This window comes from Calidris pugnax, unplaced genomic scaffold (genome assembly GCF_001431845.1).
Source record: "Calidris pugnax isolate Ruff unplaced genomic scaffold, ASM143184v1 scaffold156, whole genome shotgun sequence".
NCBI lineage: Eukaryota > Metazoa > Chordata > Aves > Charadriiformes > Scolopacidae > Calidris > Calidris pugnax.
In genome coordinates, this window is record NW_015090889.1 from 3,564,161 (window position 1) to 3,590,104 (window position 25,944).

Below are 25,944 nucleotides of genomic sequence, written 5' to 3' on the forward strand. Positions count from 1 at the left end.
AATTTACTATCTTGAAATCAGGCCGTGGGCTGTTACTGTATCTGTATTATGCCCTGCTTGTTTGGGTGTATCTAGGCTTGAATCATGGAATCATAGAATCATAGAATGGTTAGAGTTCGAAGGGACCTTAAAGATCATTGAGTTCCAACCTCCCTGTCATGGGCAGGGACTCCACCCACTAGAGTATGTTGCTCTCAAAGCCCCATCCAGCCTGGCCTTGGACATTTCCAGGGATGGGGCATCCACAACTTCCCTGGGCAACCTGTTCCAGTGTCTCACCACCCTCACAGGAAAGAGTTTCTGTCTGGTATCTGATGTAAATCTCCCCTCTTCCAATTTAAAACCGTTACCCCTTGTCCTGTCACTATACTTCCTGGCAAAGAGTCCCTCTCTGGCTCTCCTGTAGGCTCCCTTCAGCTATTGGAAGGCTGCTACAAGGTCTTCCCTGAGCTTTCTCTTCTCCAGGCTGAACAACCCCAGCTCTCTCAGCCTGTCTTCATAGGAGAGGTGCTCCAGCCCTCTGATCATCTTCGTGGCCCTCCCTGGATCCATTCCAACAGGTTCGTGTCCTTTCTATGTTGAGGGCTCCGGAGCTGGACACGGTACTCCAGGTGAGGTCTCACAAGTGCAGAGTAGAGGGGTGACCTGCTGGCCACGCTTCTTTTGATGTAGCCTAGGATGCGGTTGGCTTTCTGGGCTGCCATTGTGCACTGCTGGCTCATGTTGAGCTTCTCATCCACCAACACCCCCAAGTCCTCCTCAGGGCTGCTCTCCAGCCGTTCTCTGCCCAACCTGTATTTGTGCTTGGGATTGCTGTCACCCAGGTGCAGGACCTTGCACTTGGCCTGGTTACACTTCATGAGGTTTGCACATGCCCACCTCTAAAGCCTGTCCAGGTCCCTCTGGATGGCATCCCTTCCCTTTGCTGTGTTGACCACACCACACAACTTGGTGTTGTTGGCAAACTTGCTGAGGGTGCACTCAGTCTCCCTGTCCATGTCTCCAACAAAGATGTTGAACAGGTGCTGGTCCTAGTACTGATCCCTGAGGAATGCCACTCATCACTGGCTTCCACTTGGACAGTGAGCTGTTGACCACAACCCTTGGAGTGTGGTCATCTAGCCAGTCCTGATCCACTGAGTGGTCCGTCCATCAAATCCATTACTTTCCAATTTTGAGACCAGGATGTCGTGTGGAACAATGTCAAATGCTTTGCATAAGTCCAGGTAGATGACGTCTGTTGCTCCGCCCTTGTCCACCAAGTCTGTGGCAGTATCATAAAAGGTCACCAAACTTGTCAGGCATGCTTTGCCCTTGGTGAAGCCATGTTGGCTGTCTCCAGTCACCTCCTAATTTTCCATGTGCCTTAGCAAAGATTCCAGGAGGATCAGCTCCGTGATCTTGCCTGGCACAGAGGTGAGACTGACTGGCCTCTAGTTCCCTGGGTCTTCTTTTTTCCTTTTTTGAATATGAGGGTTACGTTCCCCCTTTTCCAGTCAGCAGGAACTTCATCAGATTGCCACTATTTCTCAAATATGATGGAAAGCAGCTTAGCAATTTCATCCACCAACTTCGTCAGGACCCATGGATGGATTTCATCTGGTCCCATGTGTTTTTTGCACCTTCAGGTTCCTTAGGTGGTCTCCGACCTTATCTTCTTATACTGTGGGCAGTTCTTCATTTGCGGAGTCCCTGTTTCTGCCTTCTGCTACTTGGGTAGTATGGTTAGAGCCCTTGCCAGTGAAGACTGAGGCAAAGAAGTCATTCAGTAGCTCAGCCTTATCCATATCCTGGGTGGCCAGGCCTCCCATTTCTTTCTGGAGAGGGCCCACAACTTCCCTAGTCTTGCCTTTATCCCTGACATATCTATAGAAGTTTTTCTTACTGCCTTTGACATCCCTGGCTAGATTTAGTTCTGTCTGGGTTTTCACTTGCCTGATCTGGTTCCTGGCCACTTGGGCAGTTTCTCTATATTCTGCCCAGTGTACCCACCCTTGCTTCCACCCTCTGTAGGCCTCCTTTTTGGTCTTGAGCTTGTCCAGCAGTTCCTTGTTCATCCACGCAGGCCTGCTGGCTATTTTGCCTGACTTCTTCTTTTTTGAGATACACCTCTCCTGAGCTTGGAGGAGGTGATCCTTGAATACTAACCAGCCCTCTTGGGCTCCTCTCCCTTCCAGTTCTTTTCCCCATGTTACCCTGCCAATCAGATCTCTCAGGAGTCCAAAGTCTGCTCTCCTGAAGTCCAGGGTAGGGAGCTTGCTGCACAGCCTTGTCGTTGCCCTAAGAATCTTGAATTCTACCATGTCATGATCACTGCAGCCAAGGCTACCCCACTGACATTCCCCACCAGCCCCTCCTTGTTGGAAGGACAAGGTAAGCATGGCTCCTTTCCTCATTGGTTTTTCAAACATTTGAAGAAGAAAGTTATCATCAACACATTCCAAGAACTTCCTGGATTTCTTGTGCCCTGCTGTGTTGTACTTCTAGCAGATACTGGGGTGGTTGAAGTCCCCCATGAGGACCAGGGTGTGCGAGCGCGATGCAGCTCCTATCTGTCTATAGACGGCCTCATCCTCCCTGTCACTCTGATCTGGTGGTCTGTAGCAGACCCCTACTGTAACATCACCCGAGTTCCCTTTAATCCTGACCCATAAGTTCTCCATGGGGTCTTCATCCGTCCCCAGGTGGAGCTTCACACAAGCATGGCTCCTTTCCTCATTGGTTTTTCAAACATTTGAAGAAGAAAGTTATCATCAACACATTCCAAGAACTTCCTGGATTTCTTGTGCCCTGCTGTGTTGTACTTCTAGCAGATACTGGGGTGGTTGAAGTCCCCCATGAGGACCAGGGTGTGCGAGCGCGATGCAGCTCCTATCTGTCTATAGACGGCCTCATCCTCCCTGTCACTCTGATCTGGTGGTCTGTAGCAGACCCCTACTGTAACATCACCCGAGTTCCCTTTAATCCTGACCCATAAGTTCTCCATGGGGTCTTCATCCGTCCCCAGGTGGAGCTTCACACACTCCAGCTGGTCATTGGGATAGAGGGCAACACTCCCTCCCCATCTGCCCAGCCTGTCCTTCCTGAAGAGTCTGTAACCCTCCATTCCAACACTCCACTCATAAGAGCCATCCCACCGCATCTCAGTAATGCCAATAAGATCGTAGCCCTAGAGGCGTGTGCACTTCTCTAACTCCTCTTGTTTGGTCCCCATGCTGTGTGCATTTGTGTAAAGGCACTTCAGCTGGGCCCCCAGTGGGGCTGACTTAGTAGCTGGAATGGCTCCATTTCCTTTGTGTTGCTCTTCAGGTGGCCTTCCTTTGTGGTGTTTTATCTGTGATTCCCATATTCCTTTTGCCTCAGGAGCCTCAAAGACGGTCCTGATGTTATTGCCCCCCTCCCCCTTCACATCTAGTTGAAAGACCTTTCAATCAACCCCGAAATCTCTTGGGCCGGATCAGTCTTCCCCCTTTGAGAGAGGTGTCTTCCACTTCCTGTCAACATGCCCGGTGCCATATAGGCCAACCCACTGTCAAAGTAGCCAAAGTTATGGTGGTGAATCTTAGTAAGATTTAGGATAGATGGCAAACTTGAAACACATTGTGGAATATTGTGGAACTCTTAGTGCTCATTGTGCAAGCCCTTTTTGCTGTTAATGGTGATATCTTAAATTAGAAGGCACTGACATTTTGATGCATAAATAAATGCATGTTGCAATAGAAGCAACATAGTCTGAATTTGAAACAAAAGCTCCTCAACTGGAATTAACTATCACTAGTGAATTAATACTAACTACTCATTTACTTTCATGGCATACCTTAAGTCATGACTAGCTCTTTAACTAACAGGAATAAAATGCAAAACAAAACTCCTCACAAAAACAAACACACCCACACACACACTCCCTGCTCTCCCCAATCCCCTCCCAAGGAAAAGGAATAATGAAAATGTAGGGATATGACTTGAGATACACATGAGAAAGAGATGTGGCAAGTAAAAAGATCCTCACTTTTGCATACTTACTAAATGAAAGCACAGCCTAAGCCTGAGTGAGAAACAGTGAATTGACTGGCTTATTACAAGGTATTTTATAATATGTTTCAGAGATTTCTGTTTTCAAAAAATAGATCTACATACACCACCCAGAACCTCGGGAATCTCAATCTACTTTTTGAGCCTCCAGGCTATGTAATGTTAGTGCAGATTTCAAATATATCAATTCATTTTTGGCTAACAACGCAAGTGCATGTCTGTTTGCTGATGTTATCTCTTACATAAATTTCACAAGGCTCTGTGTGTTGCTGGTACAATCTACAATGTTGTGAACCACTCAGATTTGATGATGGCTCTCTGGTTACACAGATTAAAACCAATCAATCTTAATGTACTAAGAATACACATGCATTTTGGTGAACTAATGATACTCCAGTAGTTCAGACTCAGAGATTAAGATTCGTTATTGCATTTGAGAGTAGGTGATGGGCGGATCTTCATGATACTGACATTGTGGGCAGATACTCACCTCCTATTAGACATGTATATGCCATTCAAGTGTTCAAGCATTCAAGCATTTATCACTCCTAAGTTGGACTGCTGTAGTGCTGTGTTGCTTGCTGTGTTTTTATAAAAATAAAATTGTAATAAAAATTTCTGTTGATGTTGTTACTACTAGCTTCTGAGTTGAACAATAGAGTATTTCTTCCAGTAATATGCTGTTTTGAATGAGCTTGTTAGGAAACACTGAATAAGATTGTTCATATTCATGGGGCAAAAGGCATCTCTGACAGTGACTACCCTCATTTGCCTTTTCTCTTCGCTCCAAGCTCATGAATGCATCCAACAGTCATGTGTTGAAGTGTCTGTTCCTGAAAAATGCTGAGAGAACTCAGTGCTCTTTCTAACACAGGGTACAGTAAAAAATTTTAGTTGTTAAACAAGAATTTTCTGGCTGAGTCATAGAGAAGACAGGGGTACTTTAGGGAATATTGAAAAAAACTTAACTTATGGGACAAACTGAAAACCTGGTGTATGTGGCCTTCTTTTACACTTACCTGGAAAAATTTGGACTAGTAAGGATGTTGGAACTTCATGCAATGAGAGACCTATGGTCCCAGGAATATGTGGCACTCTGCTTTTTGATTTACATTAGCTTCCTGCAAGGTGCTGTTCAGCATGCAAAGTACTAGTTATGAGTCTAAAGCCACTGAATGGGAAGGTATTAATTCTTATAAAAGACTTTTTCTGCAGGATATAGTACCATTCAATGAAGGTGTATAAGCTGGAAATTCACTCAAACATCAAAAAGTAGACAGAGGTAGAATGTTATATGAAAGAGCTTGGAACTGGTAGTTGCAAATCTTCCTGCTTCAAGGTAGGGGGCATTGCCGTGTATTTGTTTCCCAAGCAGTGAGAGGGAGCATGCTAGTGGGAACTTACAAATGCCACAGTGCACAGTAGCTGATTGGTTGGAATATACATTAAGTGCTGGGGGACAAGGAGCTTATTTAGTAGTAGGCTGTTTTATAATGGTATTTCAAATGTATCATGGAATGCCTAAAGCAAAAGATAGCATTTATTTTTAATCAGGATATTTATTTGTTGAAATAAATGAATAATTTTTTTACTTGCTATCTTGGTTGTATGTCTCCTTTCTGTGGATCGTTGTCAGGATGTACAACAATGGATATTGTTAGAGAGCAATGTTGGTCTTGGGGAATAATTGAAGCATAGCAGTAGGTGAGTTACATGTACCTGTAGTTGGCCTTTGGACCTTTTGAATGTCAGTTTTTATAGTAATTTTGTTACTTGAAAACATGCCATGGTGATTAAGTGTTCACATCTTTTATCCCAGAAAACCAGTTGCCATCTTTGCCTTGATCAGTCAGGAATACTGCAAGCCTTACTATGTTGTGTTAGTTGTCTCCATGCATATACATGCTATACATAAAACAAACACGGGGTAATTTTTCCATCTGACCTTCCTTCAGTCTGGTTTTGTCTCTGCTTTTGTTAATGCAGATAAGGTAGTATAGGACTCTAAATGCATGCTTTCTAAGAATGTTTATGGGTATTTGTCTATTTTTATTTTATTTTGACAGTGACTTGTGTGCACGTGTTTGCGTATTTACTTGCATGCCTGCACGTATTTGTCAAACTGCCTTCTAGAGTTTACTTCTAAAATGTTGGACCTGGTTCTCAAAATTGTACAATTACTTTGCTTTAAAAGACTTGTGGCAAATAGGTAATAGTGAAACAACAAGTGCAATCCAATAGTGGTTTAGTATAGAGTGATCTAAGTAAACAGGTTGATGAAATAATAAAAACAAAGTATCTCACTAGTCACTGGGATACCTTTGAATAGTTATATGATTTACAGCATATTTAGTTATAAAAGTATCTCATAAGAAATAAGTATTTGGGAAAATTTATCTGTAACTAGAACTAAAGCAAAATGACACAAAAAGAGTACAGGAAAACATCTTTCATTGCTGTATGTTGTCATAAGTTAACCGAGTTTAACTAATTATCTCAATTGACGTTTAACAAACTTCATCTCCAAGCAAATCAAATCACCCTCTGAGATACTTAAAAATAGAGTTAATGGCTTAACTTCATGCATGAGACCAGGAAAATGTTCTGCATGCTTTAAGTACTCAGGCAGAAGTATACATAAAAAAGGAATCTCCTTGTAATAAGATACAAGGGTTACCTAATTCTGCACTGATAGAGGAGTGATGATAATCTAAACAGCTTGAGAGTATGACCCTTAGTTCGAAAGCTCCATGTGCCAGGATATCTTATAGACAAGGAATTTTCCTTGAGGATTTTCCAAGTTTGTCAAAAATGTAAGATGAGATTGCAGGAGAATTCTAAAAAATTCAAGGAAACGGATCTTGAAACAACCCTTCCCAGAAACTGTGGACTATCATAATCCAAGTTTGATTATTATTTAGTCAATAAGAGTCACTTAATATTCTAGTTTATTTTATCCAGGGTTGTAATGACTTCATAACTTTTGCTAGCAATAAATTAAATAATAATGGACACATGAAAACAAACTAGATACTCCTTTGACTTGTAAACAGTTTGTGACATACATGTTTCTATAGAAAAAGCATTGCTGAAATTCTAGATAGTATAGTTACTGATGTAGTAGTTCTCTAATTTAGAGATAATTTTTTCAGTATAAATAAAATTCCCAAACAGGCACAAAATGGTGGCCTCACTTGATTTTTTGCACCAGTTTCATACCCAAATAGATTGCGTTACACTGTGAATAGGTACAAAAACCGATATAAAAGCTGATATAAGACACAATAGTAGAATAACATTATCAGGCTTACTATGTAAAGTCTCATCCCTGCTTACCCTGACTTTCAAATGTCAGATGTGTGACTGAGTACTTGACCTATGTGCGAAGATACTGCCATGGGATATGTTAGTCATGAGCTGGTTTGTACAAAGCCACTATCCAAATGTCTGACAAGAGCTGCAGCTGCACGTAGGCTTTAGCACATGCAAATTATGCTCGCTTTTGGAAGCAAGTCTAGAAGATTCACCTGACTTTGTCTCATTCCTGTGACAGATAATGTTATATTTTAACATATTTTCTAATGGTACTCCTTCTTTTTCATAGACATGCACGGCAGAAATCTGGGTCACTGGTCTTTTCCTAATATTAGCTAGCCTTCATGTCATTCCTCTCTTGAATGACCCTAAAGCCATCTCCCAGCATGGATTATTAGTATATTTTGTTAGCATTTTCCTGTACCTTTGTACTAGTGTCATTAGGGAAAATATTAAATCTCATCTATCCCCAAGCTGGTTATTAAGGGATCCAATTTGGATCACTGGTGCTCTTTTTAGCTTTCCCTACTATATTTTATCTTTTTTTTGTACTAATGATACTTAGTTCTCTCCCTCTTAAATCAGATTTTCCTACTAACCAGTACTAGATGAATCTGCTTTACTACACTTCTTTTTTCATTAATATTACTTTTTACTTTAGTTAGCTTTAGATCTAAAATAGAAGAATTAAGATAGAAGAAAATTAAAAAGCACTTCAACACATTATGAACTAGGCACAGTACAGTGATTAGATTAAAGTTATATGTTGAACCACACTTGAGACTTAAATGAAATAAAATGTTTATGGAGCATTCAAGAACATAGTCATTAAAACCTACCTGACACATAGGATAAATAAAATGTAAAAATAAGAATTGTAAATGCCTTTTTATGATTCACTGCATTTCCTCCCAGAACTCAAGAATAATTTTATATTTTCCAACTGTTTATTTTTCCTTACAGTACTTGGGGTGTATAGAAGTCTTACGTTCAATGAGATCTCTTGACTTCAATACTAGAACACAGATAGCAAGGTAAGACTTTGTAAAATTTCATTTCTTAAAACTTCTGAATTGTGTCCCCAAAGTGGAAAGTCCAGATGATGGCAAAACACGTAATAAATAATTTTTTGATACCGTAAGTCCACTTTTTAATTTTGCTTTTCCAGGTAAATCTCTCATCTGGCATTAATGTAGCTCCAACAGGGCTTTAGGGATATTTTCTTCATGGTCTTTTAATGTGTTTTAACTGCTTTAGAAAATCTTGGCCTGTTTGTTATGCTGAATAAGACACTTACCTGGGTACCAATTTCATGACATTTAAGCCAATGAGAATTAGAATACACTTAAAATCTGCAATGCGTTTGTCAAATTTAGTCTAGGGAGCTGTTTTGGAGACACATGTTTATAGGTCTTTATAGTAATTTCTTATGAAAATATGTCAGATTACAAACTGACTGTACAAAGGAAATAAATTAAAGCACATCACCACAATGATACCAGAGACAAATGAAAGAATGTTGTCTTTTCCAGACTGTATGTAAGAAACAATGAGCTGCAATTCTTTTAAACTTGTCATGGTATTTCTGTAAGAGCAGTACATCAATACAGCACTGTCTTAAGAAGTGTCAATGAATCCTTTTTTTCCCAGGAGACTATTTCCGAGTACTATAGGAAATAGTGTTTTGCAGCCATTTTCACTTGAAAAGCTGAGCTCATTGGTTTCAGAAAGCTGTAGTACTGATGTCTTCTAGCAAGTGGAGGCCACACTTTCAAATTCTGGCACTGAAATAAAGAAGTAATCCTTTCCAAAGGGACGCATATGAAGCGAAATGACTGGATGCAGTGCTTGTATTTCACCACTTTGAGATGACCTGCAGTTGCTGATAATCTATCATAAACCATTTGTTATGCCATAGACAGCTAGGTATTCCTTTTATTAAATGAGAAAAATTACTTATTTTTAGGCTTAGATGCTGATTGTATGGCATTGACTTAGAGCAGCAGCTTTGAATTGGACCCCATGAGTGCTCGCAAAATCTTAATCATTAATTTGTGAAGCTACTGCGTTGATGAGGGGCATAAAATCACGAGGACAGGTAAATGACAGAATTCTGGTTTTCAGGAAATCTAGACTATGAGACATTTGAGAACTTTACTACTGTAGTTTGTTAAACTCACAATGTACATTTCTGTGGTATTTGCAGCAGTGACCTTTTGAAATTATTTCATATCTAAGCAGACTTGTAGTTTCAATGCAGGTGGCACACTTATATTTACCACTTGGAAATTAAATTATACTAATCTATGAAATAGTTGTGATAGTTACTGGTTTTGTATTCTGTGTCTAAATGTGAACCGAATTTGGCTTATTTTTCTATACAGTGTCTTTCAATATATGTCTTCACTGGAAGATAGTATTGCACTTCTCTTATTATCTAGCTTAAAGGCACAGCTCTCCCATTAATGCTTAAGCCTATTTGCTGATCTCAAGCAATATGGTCCGCACAAAGTGACTTTATTTTATAGTTCTTTCAATACAAAAGTGATTCTTGGCTTTTACTATGAAACAGACTAGGAATTATGTGGGTTTTTGTTGAAGTTATAGCATATTTGACTACACGGACATTTTCCTGGCTCATCTTCCTCTGACCATGTCTTCCTGTTATTTTACATTTGAAATTTTCTGTTTATCCTAAAGCAATGAAGACTCATTAACTCATCATTCTGATTATGTAGTTTCTGATCTGCATTTCATTAATTCATCTGGCTCTAGAAATCCCCATGGCATGTCTTAAGTTTTAGGTATCCATAGGAAGCAGTCTGTGCCATGCTTTCTCATGCATTTCACATACAAGCCTATTCTTTATTAAGAAAATATTATTAAGGAATTATTAAAATTCATATTTGCTGATTAATTTGCTCATGTGTGTTAAGAGACATAACATAGGTATGTAGTGAATTAATAAGGCTGATGTTCTGATATTACAGGCACCACCTGGCACCAAATGATCTGTGCAGCCCTTTGATTACAAATAAAATAAAAATACTTAAAGTTACATTTATGTCTACTGTGTCATACGTTTATACTTAGGTATGTCCATTGCTGATTTCTCTGCAATCTGGCACTAGTATGAAAACTTGTCTTGTAACCTGACAGCTCATCATGGAGTGTGGCTGAGGCTTGGGTCTGTAGATCTAGTAATGTTATCCGTGACTGCTCCGGCTGAGGAACCTAGATATACAGCTGTAGTAAAAGCTTTTATGTGTATGGGGCTGCTTCAACTTCTCTATATTGTTTCCCATAACTGGAGAAACAGATGTTAAGGCAGCTCTGATCCCTTTCTGACCCATAACTTATGTGATCTTACTGCATGTGTTACACCTGTTTAATCCAAGATCTTGTTTTTCCAAGATCTTGCAAAACATGTCATAGAAGAAAGAGATCCGTCTTGGGCCCATATGGCTTCTGGTATTATGCAGTATTTACTAAACAAAATTAAAAAAACAGTTAGAAAAAATGAGGCAAGTTGCCTGATTCAGTGTGGAAGTCTGGATGCATCTCTTCCTAATAAGCATACATCGTGCTTGAATCATAGAATCATAGAATCATCTAGATTGGAAAGAACCTTCAAGATCATCTAGTCCAACCATCAACCTAACTCTGAAAAAAACAACCCATCACTAAACCATGTCCCCCAGCACCATGTCAACCCGTCTTTTGAACACCTCTGGGGAGGTGCTCAACCGCTTCCCTGGGCAGCCCATTCCAATGCCTGATAACCCTTTCAGTGTAAAAATTTTTCCTAATATCCAACCTAGACCTCCCCAGGAGCAACTTGAGGCCATTTCCTCTTGTCCTGTCGCCTGTGACTTGGGAGAAGAGACCGACCCCCACTTCTCTACAACCTCTTTTCAGGTAGTTGTAAAGAGTGATAAGGTCTCCCCTCAGTCTCCTTTTCTCTAGACTGAACAACCCCAGCTCCCTCAGCCTCTCCTCATAAGACTTGTGCTCCAGACCCCTCACCAGCTTCGTTGCCCTTCTCTGGACCCATTCCAGCACCTCAATGTCTTTTTTGTGGTAAGAGGCCCAAAACTGGAGACAGTACTCAAGGTGAGACCTCATTGCCCTCTACAACTACCTGAAAGGAGGTTGCAGAGAGGTGGGGGTTGGCCTCTTCTCCCAGGGGAGTAATGACCGGACCAGAGGAAATGGTCTCAAGTTGCAGCAGGGGAGGTTTAGATTAGATATTAGGAAGAATTACTTTACTGAGAGAGTGGTCAGGCACTGGAACAGCCTGCCCAGGGAGGTGGTGGAGTCACGTATTTAAGAAACGTGTAGACATGGCTCTTCAGGGCATGCTCTAGTGCCTGAGATTATTGGGGTTTGCTGGGGTGTTGTATGTCGTGCTGTTGGTATGGGGCTTGGTTGGTGGGTATTGTGTGGTGTGGTGTTTGTTTTTTTTTTTTTTCTTTTTTTTTTATTTTTGGCTGTGTGGTTGGACTCGATGATCTCAGAGGTCCCTTCCAACCACCAAGATTCTGTGATTCTGTGAGGCCTCACAAGTGCCAAGCACAGGGGAACGATCACCTCTCGAGTCCTGATACAAGCCAGGATGCTGTTGGCCTTCTTGGCCACCTGGGCACACTGCTGGCTCGTGTTCAGCTGACAGTCGACCAACACCCCCAGGTCCTTTTCAGCCAGGCAGCTCTCCAGCCACTCTGCCCCCAGCCTGTAGTGCTGCATGGGGTTGGTGTGACCCAAGTGCAGGACCCGGCACTTGGCCTTATTGAAACTCATCCCATTGGTCTCAGCCCATCCATCCAGCCTGTCCAGATCCCTCTGCAGAGCCTCTCTACCCTCCAGCAGGTCGACACCCAGCTTGGTGTTGTCCGCGAACTTTGAGGGTGCACTCGATCCCCTCGTCCAGATCATTGATAAAGAGATAAAGAGAACCAGCCCCAGTACGACACATATATTACTCCCTTTCTAGCATTGCATCACATCCCTGCTTTCTTACCCTTGCTTTTTCTCCATTTGGAGACCTCAAACATAAGAAGTTTGCTTTTTTTCTGTCTTTGGGTTATTGCGTATATCACTTTATATCTCTGCTAGCATTGAGGAGGAACGAAACCCCAAAGTAAGATGCATCATCAGTTCCTAGAAGCGAAAATATTCTGTGGCTCAGTCATGGGACGGTGAGATGTGCAGTCTCTGGCTCTGATGCAAACATTGGGTGTTATTTTGGAGAAACCATTAGTCCCAGTCACAGCAACTGTTTAATTAAATGAACTAGTGCTTGTAGAGGACACTTACAACATCATGAGAATGTTTAGGAATAACTTAAAAATTGGGATAAGATTTCCAGTTATCTAGAGAATTAGGTACCCATTCTAATTAGGAACTCAATGAGGAAAGGTCATCCACATGTTTTGAACGGCTTTGAAAATCCCAGTTGTCACAATTAATACATTAGGAAAGTCTATACATCAGTGCATATGCGTGGACCAGTCTGAAATACGAAGAACTGTGACTTCAACTCCAGGAACTGGTTTGAAGCCACTGTGTACACAGTTTGGTGAGCAATCTATCCTTCCTTGTCACAATCATGTGAAAATCAACCTGTGCCATCTGATGCTGTTGTACCTGGCCTGTGACTTGTTTTTGTTTTGATTTTTCCCTTTTTGTAAATTAAAATGTAAAAACTTTCAGAAATGCATTTGTCTTCGTGTGAAAACAGTGGTCAAGCACTTTCACTTGTCATACTCTTGATTGGATATTAGCAGCCTTGCTGGTGCCTGACACAAGGTATTGTTATCCTCATTTTGGATCTGATTTGAGGAAAAATGAACAGCAATGTACAACTTATAACGTATTTTTCCTTTTATCGTTACACATTTGAAGTCTCAATATTCTTTCACTACAGGAGAAAAAGGAGAACTAGAGTAGTATTAATCAGTTGTATTGTATTTATTCTTTTTAACGAATGTAATATCATGGAAATTCTTAAGCAAATAAATGGATGCAGAATTTAAGGGCCAGCAATTATGCATAATGATATATAAAAGCCAGCTGAATCCACATGTTGCATCATTAATTATCCGGTAATAATTCTTGTAACACATGTGAAGTCAACATGACTTTCTTGGGCAGCAAGACGAAAAGAAGCATTTAATTTTCAACACAGCAGAGGAACAGGAGGACTAGCAGGCAAGTCTACTGAGCTAACTGCGGGTGGCACGTGGTCCTAAGTTCATCTGAAACCTACCATCATCATTACAGAAAGTGGCCACCCACCCTTAAGCTTGTGTGGCCAGGCCCCCTATGCCCTCAGGCTGTTTATTAAAATAAAAAATAAAAATCAGGTAAAATTCTTTTGCAACACGTGCAGTGTTTGCAGTTCATATAATCTGTTTGTATGCTTATTGTTAAATCTGTTATAGTGTAATGAGTCCTCACTACTGTGTTGTATGCATGACTGCAGTTATGCGCTGTATTGAATTAGAATAATACTGCATGCAGTGTTTGTTGTACAACACTTTCTGGACTAGCAGGCTGCATGTTCATTGGTATCTAATTGAATGCAATCAGTTTACTGCATGCAGCTTCAGAAAGTCACACCTCCCCAGGCTGTGTAAAACATTATATTGCATGCTGTGTTAATAGCAAGTAGATCAGATAACCAGAATACTTCATATCAGCAGTGGACCTGAATCCAAACTCTGATCCCAGTACTCTCCATGAACTCTGATGGGCTGAAAAATTTGTAAGAGATTCCTCTCCTGATTCTGTGTCTGATCTTTATTAGTTGTGAAAACCAAACTTATTTATGTTTATATCCCAAGCTTCTGGATGGGAGAGGATGGAAATCCAGATTTTAGAGCTGGGTTCGAGTCCAGTGCTAAACAGTATGAAAAGTTTACTTGATGTAGTCTCTCAGCCATATCTGTATTCTTTGCAGAAATTTACTGTCACCAAGCATCAATGAAACAAGGATGGAAGACATTGAAAAGGAAGTGTTTCCTCCATGATTTTTAAAGGTGGATAGGTAACGTGTTATCTGCAGTGAATTCTGTATTCGGTCTCCTCCTTAATATGCTCTCTTGGCTTGGAAGGTGAGTGTGGTTCACCCTTGCTTTCTGCTATGTGGACTCTGGACAGGTGGTAGTGCTTAGGGGATGGTGCTTAGGGAATGGCAGAACATGAGTAGCCACACCACAGTCTGGGTACATGGCTGTATGTGAACGAGTATCCTCTTTCCTTGTGCACATCTGCTTCAGGACCAAAGCTTTGGGAGGCACGGGGTCCTGACTAGTCCTTTGTGCACCAGGAAGCAGGGTTCCCAAAAAGTGGATTAGGACATCCTTATAATTCATACAGCACACCTCTAAATGGGGTAATGACAGCTATTGTGCCTGATACTGTCAGGGCATAATTTACGTTTGCTAGTTTAGCTGTCATTAGCACAGAAATGTGTTAGAATAAATAGGATTTGTATGTTTAACATTTAATTGTTTCATTTTTAATGTGATATTAGTAGGGAAAATTTTAGCTAATATTTGGATTAATCTGAGTAATATATGGTACTGCAAAGCCTGAGTGAGAATAATCAATTGAGCTTGGCTATTCACTTGCCTTTGTGAGAAAGCAAAGAGCCTGTCAAGGGATGGGGAAAGTGGAGAGTTGAAAGCCAAATGGTGAGGAAAGCAGTAATGGCTGCAGCTGTACACTGGGTTTTCAGAAAGCTAGTGGCTCCACTTGGTTGTGCAGAAGCACGAGGATTGAAGCAGAACGGTCTTAACATATTTTAAATGCCAATCACAATGCAAATTTAACAACTGCCTAGCACCTTGGAAACAGACACTCTCAAGTTCTTCTGCTAATAGCACCTAGCAGTTTGATTACACAGAGAAACAAACACATAAGGATTTTGAGTGTCATTTATATGACATATCCAGTCACACCAGACAGTCTGTACTACTGGACAGTCTTTTTGGCAAATATGGCTTCTATATTGATAAGATGTCATATATCTTATGGGGTTATTTGAAAGGGCAGTGTCAGAACCTCAGTCCTCTAATAAAAAAGAGGTTTTGGAAGTTCTCTGTCTCCAAAGTCCCTCTTTGGACATAAAGCCAACTAGAGGTTAGTGAAAAGTTAGACTAAATTTTTTCATTTTACTTTGTAAGGTTTCTTATGCTTTCCTTTGAAATACCTGCTATAGGCTACTTTTTGAGAGAAAAGATAGTATAGTAGATGACCTGAGGCTAGGCCCAGTTTGGAGGTTACTATGATCCTGATTTAGCAACAGAAGACAGTTTTAATTTCTCTCTCTCCATCTCCCTAGATTAAGCAGACCAGGCTGAGTGTAAAAAAACCTGAAGGTTAAAAAAAATATGTTAAAGGATTGGAGCTACCTAACAGATCTAAACCTCCAAGTACTTTTTTCTTTAGGTTTTTGGTATCATTGACTTTGATCTTGAGAGATGGAGGGTTGTGCAGAAGAAAGGCTTTTGTAGGTATGCATTCAACATCAAGGTTTTATACTCCCCCACTTTATGTTCATAGAAGGCTGCAGCTGGTATTTTAAGATGTTTCCTCTTTCAAAGGTACCTGAAATTTTGGACCAAGATTGTCAGGGTCTAAGTAATGGTTAATTGCAGACGTATATGATTGTGTTCTCAGCAGTGGAGGAGCAGCTGTATGCTTCTTTGGCGTCACCTGTTGGTGGCATACATTTGTATTAGCTATAAGGAAAAATTAATGTTTCCTGCAGTTCTGTATGTGCATGCAGACTGAAGAGATATATCTAAATTAGTTGTGCTATTGGACAAACAGTTTCACTCTACCCATCTAAAACTAAAACCATTGTTCAGAACTGCTCTATTAGAAGAAGGCATCAAGGTCAGGTAGGCTTCTCTGTTACTGATTAATGAAACAGAGTTTCTGAAACTCACTCGCATGTTACAAAAGAAGGTACAGATTGTACTGAAATTGCCTTGAAGTTAGATAATCTATAAATACTGAGACCAGAGCTGTTGTAGAGCATACCAATGGATAAGGAGATTCTTGGCAGTAAAAGCAAGAGTAGTCTCAAATGCATGGACTTCTGTTATCAGATTGATCAAGGTCTCACACTGAAAATGAAGGCGTGTAAGAATAACAACCATTGGATAGATTGCATACTACATACACAATGCATATGATACTCTATGTCTGACAGTTGCCATAGCCAACTGTTTTACTATGTAAAGTTTATTCCATAAACCAAAAATGAAATCGGCCAGCTTCCTTTCATTTTCTGCTTGTAGATTTTCTACATGTGAAAAAACTCCATTTCAAGAAACAAAATGAGGAGCTGAGGGGAAGAAAAGGAGGAGTCGTCGTCTCCTTGCTCTGCGGGTGACACAGTTTGCATGACATATCTGCAACTGTTGCCTTATTCCACAAACCTTTTCTTCCAGGCTTTCTGTCACTTACGTGGTCAGAACAGGCTTCACTTCAGTTGGACTGCTGTGACAAATGGTCTCTGTGCCACTTTCTAGGGGGGCTCCCCTGCAGGGTACTCCTGCCATGGTACTCTGAATTCGTGGCAGTAGGCACACCCACAGTTGGCCTCTGTTTTCTATCCATACTCTCTGTTCTGTTTTCCTTAGTTATTCTCCAGCCTTATGTCTTCCAGACATGGTCAATTTCCCAGTTGGCATTTAAAGTTCTGTAAACAGTAATACACTGTTTAGTCTCCAGAGCTTGTGAATGTCCTCTGTGCTTCTTCAGACAGGACGTGCTCATTTTGCTTGTTTCCCAAATGAACAAATAATATTTCAATTATTAAACTGATTTCTAAAAAAGTAGTTTTGGTCTCTGTTTTTTTTTTCTTTTTCAGAATCAAATTATTTTTACATTTGGTATAAACTTTGTTTCTCCTCAGCAAATGCTGGTACAACATGTGGCAATGATTTATGAATTATAAAAAACATTGGCAGGAATATAATACTGTTAAAAAATAACTGGGAGCCTTCTGCACAGTTCTTCTGGACGTGTTATGCTTTCATTTAAAAAATCCATTGTTTGATGTCTGCTTTTTTAACCTGTGAAGCCCTATGCTTTGCAGGTGGCAAAGATAAACTTGGGAACTGTAGGATACTAGGAGATATTGACAAGAGAATATTGGTGGTTTTCAAGTCTCATAATACAAAACATTTCACACTAAAAACGAGTCCCAGTTTCTTGTGTCAATATTTGAGATGGCTATACTTCTTCCAAATACATTGAGGAAATCTGTGCGATTTCTGTGTGTGCCTGTCATTTCCCTGAAATATGAGTTCCAGAATCCTGGTTTTTAATCAATTAAATTGTATTAATTAAACCAGAAACAACAAAACATAGCATCACAACCAAAAAAACACACTGAAACCACAAGAAGGCAGGCTATTTTCATGTGACAGTGTTTCATAGAGGAACAGATTTGAGCTTCCTGAGTGGGCTACTTTATATAACAGTCAGAGTAAAATATGACTAAAGCTATGAAAAATATCAGGGCATTAGCCTTTTTAATGGCAACGCAAAATTACATTTTTCTGTCTCAGAGATATGTCAAGTCACTTTAAAGCGGAATAGGTCAGCCTCAGAAAATGCATATTTGTAATTTTTCCCTGGATAAATGTGCATGCTGAAATTATATTCAAAATACACAGCATGTTTTGTGCCAAGAAAATGACTCCACAGTATAACCATCTGCAAAGCAGAAAATACTCTTGGACAGATTTGGAACTCAGCATGCAGACAGTGCGATACCAAATTTTACAAGAGAACAAGATAACTCTACACTGGTATTTATCTGAGCCTTGCCCAGCATTGGCTTGGAAAGGTGTAATGTGTGTCTATGTTGAATAACTTTGGTATTGGTAAGGAAGCGAATAAAGTCACATCCAAGTTTTCCAAACTCTGTGCAACTGTGTAGCTATGCAGATATGTCCAGAATGTCTGCTTTTGCCTTCCTTAGACAAGTGTTTCCATGCACAAGTCAGGTAATGGCATTCTCGACCTAGCAGCAATATCTATTTCTGGGCTTGACTTGTGGCTCAGACGTTCTTGCTGCAGAGGCATTTGCAAATTTGATTTGCTGCAAAAAAAGCTTACATCTGCCCTATGCTGCGTTGCAAAGCAAGCCAAAAAGAAGTCTTTAGGATGTCTTTTCCACATTGCCAGGCTATCTGTGTAAAGATCTCACCCCTAAATGATCTAGAATATTCTGAACAGAGAGATGAGGGAACCTTCCCCTGGAAAAAGTGGAAGATATTCAGCCATCCTTTTTCTTCCTGTTTTCATCAGATACTTCTTTAAGGCTTCTTAACTCCCAGGTAGGAAAGGTACTGTGTCTTTTGTTGCAGGTACACAAAGAGTTGCTTCCAGGCTGCTCTGACCTTGCCTAGGCAGAAGTGATCTATGAATCTTTTCAGAAAGTTCCCAGGATTTTCACCAAAAGCATTCTTAAGTTAAACCCTGCAGTTGTTTGGGTACATTTAATATTCACAGAGTTTCAAAAACTGAAGCTAAAAAATTGTCCAATACATGTTCAGATGTCCTGCCTCATCTGACACGTATCTCAACAAGTTGTCATCTTTCTCATGTCCTTCCCCACACTTGCAGTCTTCCTGCAGACTTGGGGAACACCGAGTTCAGTAAAACTGAGATATTTCACTAAAAGGAAGGCAGGTAGTTGGAAGATCTCAGTTACAGAGTGAGAGGATGTATATCCTAGCTTTTCAGCCACTTAGTGCTTTTACTGCTCTGCTGAAGCAGGGTGTACAAGCAGTAACCAAGGCTGCCTTGCCAACCCTCAGCCCTGGGCTTCAGCCTCTTCAGCTGGTGCGTTTCTTGTCCTACAATCAAGTGGCAGTTTTGATCAACAAGATCCTTGAGTCAGACGGGTCTATTGAGTAACATGCTTTATATCTGATTAGCGGGAGCTGGCAGGCAGAAGAGGTAGTAGCAAAACCACTACAAATCCCAGCCCTGTACCAGAAAAATAACAAACCTGTAAGCATTTTTGTCAGGTGCAAGGACCTGAAAATTCCCTTTTTCTCCTACCTGCTCCATGGTGCCGTCAGGGAAGGAAGATGGTGGAAGCAAATAGGAAGAGAGAGGAAGTTACAGGCAAATGTAGCCCTCAAGCACAGTTCATATCTCTGAAATGCAAACCCTTTTTGTGAGACGCAAAACCTCTGAAGGATCAGAGTGCGCTAATCAGACCACTGGAGGAGACAAAGAGGATGAAATGCTGGTGGTGCCTCTGTGGCAGCCACTCGCAGGCAAAATGCTGGGCAGCTCAGACACACCTGGGGAAGCAAAATGGACAGGTCTGAAAGACAGCAGTAGGCTGATGACTGCCACAGGCCTGGGCTTCCCACCCCATTGCCTGCAGAGGATTTGGACTGGTGCAAGAAACCACCAGTTGTGGGAAACCGCAACTTTTAGCTCAGTAGCAAGGCTGAGGGGATGGCTCTGTATAACATAATGTCTTTTTGCTTTTTCTGAGTCAAAGAAAAGCACTTTTGGTGGCAAAGAAGAATATTTCTTTCCCCTGATTACATTTTCAGGAATATCCTGTGTCTCAGTATCATGGTGATCAGTGTGTGTGTGCTTGCTGTGATGCATCTAAGATGCATCGGGGCTGCTCTTTTAAACTGTCTGATTTTTACTTTGTAAGAAAAGTTAGTAGCTATTTTAACTAAAACACTTGTTTGGACTCAAAGAAGCAGTGTGCTGAATGTGGGAACTAAATACAAGCATTGAGCTGTGAGATGGAGTGCAGTTGTAGCTGTGATGGTCCGAGAGCATATGGAAGGCAGGGTTTGTAGCGAGAGGCAGTTTTATTAAATCAGCAGGTGTAGTTGGGGTGAAAAAAAAAAAAAAAAGAAAAAGACAAGTTGTGGAACAAAAAAGGTCTCCTCTGGACCTGAAGATAGGATTGTGTGCCTGAAACCCTTTGTGACTCTCTCGCTATAAATCTCACACTTTTTCAGAATGACAAGACTTTAAACTTGCTGCAAAGCCTGTACCACCCCCACAACCACCGCCCCCCAAAAATAATAAATTTGTGCAATGCTTTCAGGTGATTCAAACTTTGAATTGGGCCCTAGGTAAAATCACCCAAGGCATAACTACATAGGTATTACTGATGGCAACCAGATGCATCTTTTATATTTGCTGAGCCATTATATGTTGAATGCTGATACATATACGAAATTTCTCTCCTGACTCACTTGTTGATCCTGTGCATTCACATAATGCATAGTTGAAATATTCTGCACATGGAATAAAATTAAAATAATTTATGTTTTTGTCAAGGTTGTGTTTCAAGGCTTTGATTCTTTTGACTTTGGCTTGTAGTTCATTGTCTCCCATTTGTTTTCTTTTTTTTCTTTCATAAAATGCTTGCATGTCTTTAGGTCTAAATATAATATAATTAGTTTCAATCCATGTTAAACAAGTTTAGAATTCACCTTTACTTGTCCTGTGCAACCATTCTGTCTTACAGTATCAAGGGGACAGGTCTGTTACAGCTTCATAGCTAATGGTCACAGGAAGGTCTCTCAGTGCAGGGGAACAAATTCCAAATTCTGACCAGGTTGACTATTCAGTTAGTAAGTAGTCAAATACTGAAAGGACCTGTAAGATTTGTTTGTAGCACTGTGATTCCAAGAGGTTTTGTATTACACAGTTACTCTTCTATGAGAGAATATGGATTCAAATTCATTTTCAACATGCATTTCTTTCATTCAGGTGACTGCAGTGGGAAGAATGAAGACGTATTAGAGAACTGAAGCAAAATGCTAATGGCATTAATTTTTCTTACAATGTAAAAATAGAGTCACAAATAAATTATTCAGGTCACATTGAACAGATATCAGTTAAAATTTTGTACACCACATGTATTGTATACAAAATGCATATTACCAGGAGTATTTTAGGGTTCTGATATTATGTAAAGCCAAGTGGTTTTGCTCTGATTGGAAAAATGCATAGTATAGTAGTGAGAAAAATAATTGTTACTAACCCTTAAGTTACAAGAAAGCTGTGAAAAAAAGTTGTAAAGCGATGTTGATTACAGACATGTCTTATGGTCAGATTCGTTGTGGCTTAATAAGGTGCAAAGTTGAGACTTGGAAGATGGTATCAAGACAAATGCTCTAATTTAGGGTGAGAAAATGTCTTCTTTGCATTGCAAGAAAATATTGTTATCCTTTGTAGTTATCAAGATATTTTTCCTTACAGTAACATTGGCTATTTACTGTCTTCTGCTTCACACTGAAGGAACCTAAATTTGAATGGCACCTGTTTTAGCGATGAGAAGAGAGTAACTGAGCTGACAACTATTCTCACTTGTGGGCAGAAATATAGTCTGAAACTGTTCTCTCCCAGTGCATTTCAAGTATAATGAAGAAACCTACACATTCGTTTGCCATAAGGCTTTTTTCTGTCTCTTCAGGGAAGCAATCAGTCATGTTTGTGAAGCCGTGCCTGGTGCAAAAGGAGCCTTCAAGAAACGAAAGGTATTTTTCTTTTCTTGCAGTGCGGTTGACTGTATTTTCTTAGTTCAACAAAGGAGATGAGGCACAGCAGGCAGGTGACTTTAAAGCAGCTTTGAGAATTGCAGATCATTCACAATTTAAAATATTGGCTGTTTTCACCCAGTGTATGTTGCCTCTTACCCTTTGGTCAGGATCTACTTTTATAGGCATCTAGAAGTATGAGTACATCTCAGGAAAAAGATTGTGCCTTGCCTTTATGTTCCTACAGTTGAAACCCCCTCCTTTTCTTTCTTTTGTAGATTGCAGGCTTAAAACAAATAAAAAGGCATGCCTTTCCATAAAATGCATGAGTAAATTGTGGAAATACATGCTGGAAGCTATTACAGAGTCCAAAAGTTTACATAGTTTTGAAAGTGATTAGACCTGTTCTTGGAGTCTGGCTCTACTGGTGACAATCAGTTTGGAAATCATAGATTTCTGGAAATGGAGACAACATACCAAGCGACCCTCTGTTCCCTGTGGTCTTTCCAAAAACACCTGTGGCTGATGCTTAGTGGCCAGCATTGATGACAAGTTCAGTGGGCATTAGCCTGACACACTTATTACAGTGTTTTTATGGGTGGTAGTTAGGATCTGCAGGCAAGGAGTAGAGGAAGCCTTAACTTGGCTCCTGCACTCAGGGCTCTCAACAGTCTTGCAGTGCCTGTTCTTCCAGGAGCCTGCTAGCAAAGCTGGGATTTAATGCTAACTCTAATGAAGGAGCATAGAAAGCAATTAATTATGGACCTTGTGTGTAGTGCTGGGCACAGGAGAACAGGCAGGTGAAGGAAAAGTTCTGTCTGCTTTCCCAGCTGCTCCATCGTCTAGGCAGAATCCCAGCAGAAAGGGGTAGGGTGAAATACCACTTGTTTGCAATGGAGAATCTTCGCCTGGTAAAGTTAGGCAAATGTGACAACATCTGTCACAGCAAAATTGGTAAAATTGTCTCAGAAATAAAAATTGTTGTTCTTCCCCCTACCACCAAATTTATCTCATTGGTGTTTCTAAGTTCTCAAGGGATTTTTTTAAACCTGAAAGTAAAGAGGAAACTGTCTTTTTCCTTGGAAAGGAAAATGATGCAAAATGTCATTAGAAAAGTAGGTTAAACAGAGTTCCAAGTGCCTAGTGAGACACCTTGCTGTATTACGGGTTTTAGAAGCAATGTTGCTTATTAGTTATTGGAAGGAAATAGTGTTTTTTAAGTAAGCCTACAGGCTGAGAATAAAATTTGCCCCGCAACAGAATTTCAGATAAATTTTAAAGACAGATATCTTTTCCTAGTCTGTACTTTCCTCATGGTTTTGCCAGTAGGCCAGTAGCATAGAGAGGTTTTAGCCTATGGCTGGGCTTTTACCTACTTCTAAGAAGTCTACCAGCATAATGACGCTATGTATCCCTTTTTGTGAGCATCCCATCAGTTCTGGAATCTGATTTTCCATGTGGTAAGGGCATAGAGCACTCAGTAGACACAGAGCCAACAAGAGATTTCTTTTCAGGAGTTGAAGTGGGTTTTACAGAATAGGAACATGCCGTTTTGAGTTACTGACTTAAGGCATTCATCTTAGTCTGCTCACTTGGTCCCTTGATGAAGATGAGACTTTTCTCTCTCACAAAACCCCCATTTTGTTAGGTCAAGAGTGGATGAATACTGGTCTAGCTATTAGCATCATCATCATCATCAGTAGTAGTAGTAGTAATATAAATAAGAAATTATGTCCAGAGGAAAACAGCTGTTGCAATGAAATGATCTTTGAAAAGTCTGCAACTTTTTAGAAACCTTTAAAATTACAGCTAGCCCTGCATACAATGAAGGTCATCCCAAATATACAGAGAACAAAAATGTGCTTTTTCGCCCTCCCCCCTCACAGCCACCAAGCAAAGTTCTTTCTAGCATCTTGGGAAAAAGCAATCTTCAGTTTGCAGGAATGAGCATAATGCTGAATATCTCCACCACCAGCTTAAACCTGATGACTCCTGATACAAAACAGGTAAGTGTCATATTCATTTGTGAGGCTTTTGATGAACATCCTACTGCACAATTATTTGAGGCTTTTGATGAACATCCTACTGCACAATTATTTGCTGTCTGCCAAAAATTCAGTTGCTCAAAGTGTTATTATTCCACAGTAATAAAATGAATGAAAACAGAATATTAAGCATAGTAGGGGGTCATAGTTTATTCCGGTATTCAACACAGCTTTTTCTTCTTGCCATGTTTCAGGTAGCTCAGTTTTGCTCTTAAAAGACCTATGTCTTGAAATGGTCTTTTCTGGTCCTGGGAATTCTTGTTGGGTACAGCTACAAACTTTCCAAGTGTTAGAAGGGGTGCATTTGTAGTAAGTGATTAAAGGATTGAATGCACATCCCCAATTTTATTGTCATTCTTCCCATTTACAGCCTTAAAGGGCAATCTCTTCCTGAGACCTGCTAAAAATACAGCCTCGGGGGTTTTTGCAGTGCAGTGAAATGCCAGTGTTTACAGAGCTTTTTTTAGGCAGCCCATTTCTTCCTCTTCATTGTGCTGAAGGTACAGACAGACTTTGGGGAATCACTGCAGTGGATTGTGAATGATGTATGAGGTGAGAAAAATCCTTGCTCAGGTTATGTATAAAGTGAAAGCAGACAGACACGCGCAGTAACTCCTGTGCTATTTGCTCTGAGACACATGCTGTGCTAGGGCATGCAACTTTCTGCCCAGATACAGCTAGAGAGGAAAAAAATAATCCTGCTGTCTTTAGGAGCCTCAGGATTAAAGAGTACGAAGGAATGCATACATTGTCTATTAGAAAGCTTGCTGTTTATTATTATGTTTTCATTAATTTATCTTCATTAGATATCCTTATTTATAAAACATCATAATCTTCTGCAGTGATCACTGAGACTGTGGGAGCTATATTATGGTTGATTGCAGTAATTTGGAGCCTGATTATAGAATACACACAGCAGTGCTTTTCATAAGGACAGTTTGCTCCCGATCATTAGCATAGGAACCTGATGTTAATTAGATCTACTACAAAAGTTCCAAACCTTGAAAGTGACCTTGTCTTCAGCTAATGTCAGGGTAAAAATGGAGTTAAACTGATTTATCCCGGGGAAGAAGCCTTCCCCAGATGTCTTGACTTTTGTCTGAGTTGAAAAAACTGTTTATCTTTCACATCATTCTTTTTGAGATAGACTTGGTCTGGGTGCTGCTAGCCTGGGAAACATCTGGTTTCTCAAAGATTCCCAGTCTGGCTGTGGTCTCCCTTGTTTCTTGTTTGTGTCAGGCATTCGATTTTAAAATAGGCATGGCCCAGCTGCTTTGCCCTTTGAGGCCCCACACCCAAAAGAATGGCTTTGAAATTCTTTGGTAGCCTCTTTTTCCCAGACAAGCTGGAAGGCAAGAAAGGACAAGACAGTGTTTTTGGCCCTTGGGGTATGAGGTAAACAATTGCACAGTTTTGTGAACATGTTAAGCAGGGATGAGTGGAAATCGAATTTTTGTTTTGTAGTGTTTATTTGTTTAAAATGCAGATCTGGGTAGACTAAAATGTTTCTACACTATGTGCCAACATTAGGAATTGTTTCATTTTAAACAATGCAAGGTGTTGGTAATTTGCTATGCCTTGTTTCCATTTTGGTATTGGAGGGGGGAAAATACCCCTGCCTCAAACTAAACTAAACTGTTTAGCTGTGGAATTAAAAAAAAAAAAGAAAGTGTCTGACTTGAACTGATGGTTTCAAGCATTCTTCAGTTTTCTTGACATTTGGAAAAATAAGTTTTGAGATAATTTGAAATGATTTTTTGTTTTTATGATGCCGAAATAAGAGATTGGGTTATTTGCACAATTCAATATAGTGACAATATTAAATGTGTAACAAATCTTCACTAGTTCATCTCTATTGTAAGGATCGCTTCTTTATGGGAAAAAGAGAAGGAAGTCCTCACTGACAAGTAAGGGAATGATGGTTCACCACTGAACACTTAAAAATTGACTATATTTTCAGAGGCTGCTGTGGGACAAGCAGGAAAATTGAAAAT

At 40.3% G+C, this 25,944-nt stretch overlaps 1 protein-coding gene across 8 annotated transcripts in view; it reads left to right on the plus strand.

The window, feature by feature from the left end:
* Positions 1-25,944, plus strand: part of SHC3 (SHC (Src homology 2 domain containing) transforming protein 3) — a 64,341-nt gene that overhangs the window by 14,972 nt on the left and 23,425 nt on the right. For 7 of the 8 annotated variants that reach the window (XM_014947603.1, XM_014947602.1, XM_014947604.1 and 4 more), the window contains 3 exons: positions 8,311-8,381; positions 21,842-21,905; positions 23,792-23,911. In XM_014947603.1, the coding sequence (XP_014803089.1) occupies positions 8,311-8,381; positions 21,842-21,905; positions 23,792-23,911 (255 nt within the window). The remainder of the gene's footprint in view (positions 1-8,310; positions 8,382-21,841; positions 21,906-23,791; positions 23,912-25,944) is intronic. The other variant, XM_014947601.1, reaches the window with a different exon arrangement.